The sequence below is a fragment of the Zingiber officinale genome, chromosome 8A (assembly GCF_018446385.1).
Source record: "Zingiber officinale cultivar Zhangliang chromosome 8A, Zo_v1.1, whole genome shotgun sequence".
NCBI classification, from domain to species: domain Eukaryota; kingdom Viridiplantae; phylum Streptophyta; class Magnoliopsida; order Zingiberales; family Zingiberaceae; genus Zingiber; species Zingiber officinale.
Genome location: NC_056000.1, coordinates 132,933,248 through 132,936,818, shown reverse-complemented (window position 1 = coordinate 132,936,818; position 3,571 = coordinate 132,933,248). Strand labels below are relative to the sequence as shown.

The window sequence follows — 3,571 nt, the reverse complement described above, 5'->3', positions numbered from 1 at the left end:
AAGAGAAGGTTGATTCAATTTGATATATCAAATTTGATTTGACTTTTCTTCTTCTTCCTTGAACTCTTTTCTATTGAGACCGAGCTTTGGTTGCCGCCCACTCTTACAGAAGACTCCGTTGAACTTTCAGGAATTCTTATGATAACAAGGATTAATGACTCTTGCAATGGATTTAGATCAGTACTCTTCGCCTATCATTCGATTTTAGTTTTGCTTTATTGGTGGATGATAACAATATCTTGTTGTAGATGCATCATTGATTTAATTCAATGTATGGTTATTGCTTTCATAGTAATCATTCTCATGCTACTTCTTCGGCAGTCAAGAAGGTGAAATTAAACAGATCCATAAGTTCATGAGAGAAAAGTCTCATTTGCATTGTTTTCACCTGCTTAGTAGTTATGTCATATTGTTAAGTTTGGCGGAAGAGGTTATTAATAAGTTTTTTACTGAATTTTGTAGAGTGGATGGGAATAAAAATTCGTGTGGATTCTAATATCATGATTTGATAGAGTGAACCTTATCAGACACCACTAATAAATTCAAAATAGATATGGTGTTCATCAGGTAGCTAGAAAATTGTCCTGGTTTTATGCTAAATTTTTGTAATGGTCAAGCATTTGCTATCTAAACAGCCTATTATTCAAGAGCAGTAATGAGCAACAAAAGCTGACTCATTCATGTAGAAAGCTCGTTGTTGTTGCTTGGATCTGATTATTCCTCGTGTATTTGTATCTTTTTCTATGTTCTTCCATTATGCCTTGCAACAACAGGCATTATATATACTGCGGAGTTTTCCTACTGAACAATCACGTACGTGCTTCCATTGAATAGCTTAAACAAATTAATCATGCTTACAAGTTTGACAAATTGGTGCAATCCCAACAACATTAATTATTGATGACTAGTTATTTATATATTTTTAGACGAACAACATTAATTATTGATGATGCTGAGTAATCCACAACGTAACTCTCACGCATTGGAAGCCAAACTCTCCTGCCGACGCTTCCTTTCACTCGACAACTTCTTGGCGAAGTAGACGAGTCGATCTCGGTTCGATGTGGTTCCTCCCTTCCCATCCACCACCGGCTCCGACAGGCCTGTCTCCAGGTTCACCCTCGACACCGGCTTCTCCAGCAGTTTCTTCCCGATCTCCACCAAATTCTGTAAGTTCTTCTCCGTCGACTTATCCACCGAAGTCGCATCACCAGTCAAAGTATCGTCCTATATATATATCATTTAGTTTATTAATTTGTTTATTTTATTCAATTAGCTAGAATCGATGAATAATTCGGTGCGATTTTACAATGAATGATTAATTATAATTTTGTTAAATAGGTACCTGTATGCGAAAGTAACGGCCTTCACTGTCCTGTGCCTGAAAAACATGTGCTAGATGGATATCCACCATGTCGGAGCTCGCCTGGGAGAAAATGTCGATGATGGGAGTATTTCCTCCGTTGTACAACCACCCGAGCAAACCCCATCGAGCGCTCGTCTGTGCGCTATAATTCTCCTCCTGTTTAGGTGTTCCGGTCCCGATCGAGAGCACCAGAAACCGACTGTAGTCGACCGGTTGGTACGAGTCGAAATCCGTGTTCGATTTCAGAATCTGCTTCGTCACTTCGCTTATGGCGGATATCGTCTGTTCATGATCAATAATGTATAGCACATATAAGAACTAGCTAGCTCCTAGATTAATTACGAGCAGAGAATATCTATTTAGATGTGCGCGGGTGTGTGAATTTACTGGGTTATTTGCCGCCACGCCGCCGTCGATGAGGTTGAAGCTCTTCGTCGTTCCTTGATCGTCATGGGTTTCAAAGTAATGCCCCGGGAGGTATGTGGGGGCGGCGGAGGTGCTGATGCAGATGTCCGACAGAAGAGCGTTCTTCAACGGATTCTTCTCCGTCTGCGAGAAAAATATGAATTAATATGGATCACCTTATAAGTGGAGAAGAGTGGGCCGGGTTAAGTAATTAGTTTAATTACCTCATAAGTGGAGAATATGATGGGTTGAGAAATTTTAATGTCAAAAGTAGGGATGACGATGTTGGTCAAAGTTTGACTTAATTTTGTGTCGCCTAAGAGTTCTTGAATCTTGGTGTGAAGGTACTTGCCATTGTATTTTGGTCCAGCGAGAGCATCAACCAAGTTGAGTGCTGGACTCAGGAACCCAGACCTGAAATAAATAAATAGTAAAATTCATAAATTAATTTTGATCCTTCATCCTAATTATTCAAAAATTTGTCCTATATAAAAAGATATACATATAAAAGATATATTATATTAATTCTAACCTTTGCTGTGGAAAAATCTTGGGACTATGATCCAAATAGAACTGAACAATGTCCTTGGCGGCGAACAGTGGTTTGTTATTCTCTCCGGGAGCGGCGAGCATGGTGGCGACAAGGCCACCGGTGCTCGTGCCGGAGATCACGTCGAAGTAGTCAGCTATTCTCGCATCAGGCCCGTCGAGTTTCTGCAACACCGAGAATTAATATAATTAACTTGAATCTCTCGGTACGTCGATCGGATATTTATGACTGCATATATATATATATGCGTACCTGCAGTTCTGATTCAAGGAAGTCGATGATCGTCGCGGGGATCAGCCCGCGAACACCGCCGCCGTCGATGGAAAGGACGGTGATCCTCTTCCCGAGGGATGGCGGAGGCTTTGAGTCGGAGGTGGCCGGATCAGTTCCATCGCTCGCCATGGTGTATATATGATTATTCTTGTACTTGTAGCTAGGAGCGAATTAAAGAGGGAATATATTTGAGGAGCTAATTAGATCAGCTGCTGCGGTAATTCATTGATTGATGGTGAGAAAGAGAGCTAAATATATAGAACGAGAAGCAGCAAGAGCCCAATAATTTAAGTGGAATCTTGACGTTTTAATCATGCAATTAACTATAGTCGATATATGAAATCGAAATACGTACATTGAATGAGCTGAAAAACAAAGAAAACGTGCAAATCAGAATCCACCAATAATTTAATTGATGTGCGCTTAGAACGTCTTTATGTGGTCTTCCGCAAGGACATGTAAGTTTCACTTTTTTGACTCGAATATACCTTAGTGTTCATATTGAAATGCCCTCTTTAATAGTGTAGAAATAGATTTTGATAAAGATAAAAATATAAGTGGATTATGTATAAGCCGAGGACTTTCCAAGGCTGGCTGGCCAGAGGTACTATATATTAGAGTTGGTTGGATGGCAATTAACTATTTTAATTGAGTTGTAAGTAAAACGTGTTTCTATGGCAGTCAGTGCATTGACCGCATCGGAGCGTACTCGTCAATGGATTATCAAAATTCACAGCTTTATAGCGTGCAGATATGGACGCATTGCCGAAACACTCGGGGCGGACAGGAACTGCGTCCAAATTGATGGGCAGGGTAATATTTTCATATCTATAAACAGAGTTACATGGTTACCATCTGTATCTGTCAGTTAGAATAGATTTTTTTTTCTAATTTTTAGATTATTATTAAGGGTATTCAGATAATATCATATTTTATAAGTTAATTAATTTCTTTTCTATATATTTTTATATTAAATT

General features: G+C 39.3%; 1 protein-coding gene across 1 annotated transcript; it reads right to left on the bottom strand.

The window, feature by feature from the left end:
• Window positions 1-793: 793 nt before the first annotated feature.
• LOC122010290 (patatin-like protein 2) lies at window positions 794-2,823 on the bottom strand. The gene is made up of 6 exons (XM_042566770.1): window positions 2,574-2,823; window positions 2,304-2,485; window positions 1,996-2,185; window positions 1,754-1,915; window positions 1,346-1,648; window positions 794-1,227 (listed from the first exon to the last, which is right to left on the bottom strand). Exons 1-6 carry the CDS (start codon window positions 2,721-2,723, stop codon window positions 976-978), a joined length of 1,239 nt encoding a protein of 412 aa, XP_042422704.1. The 5' UTR covers window positions 2,724-2,823; the 3' UTR covers window positions 794-975.
• Between the last annotated feature and the right edge of the window lie 748 nt (window positions 2,824-3,571).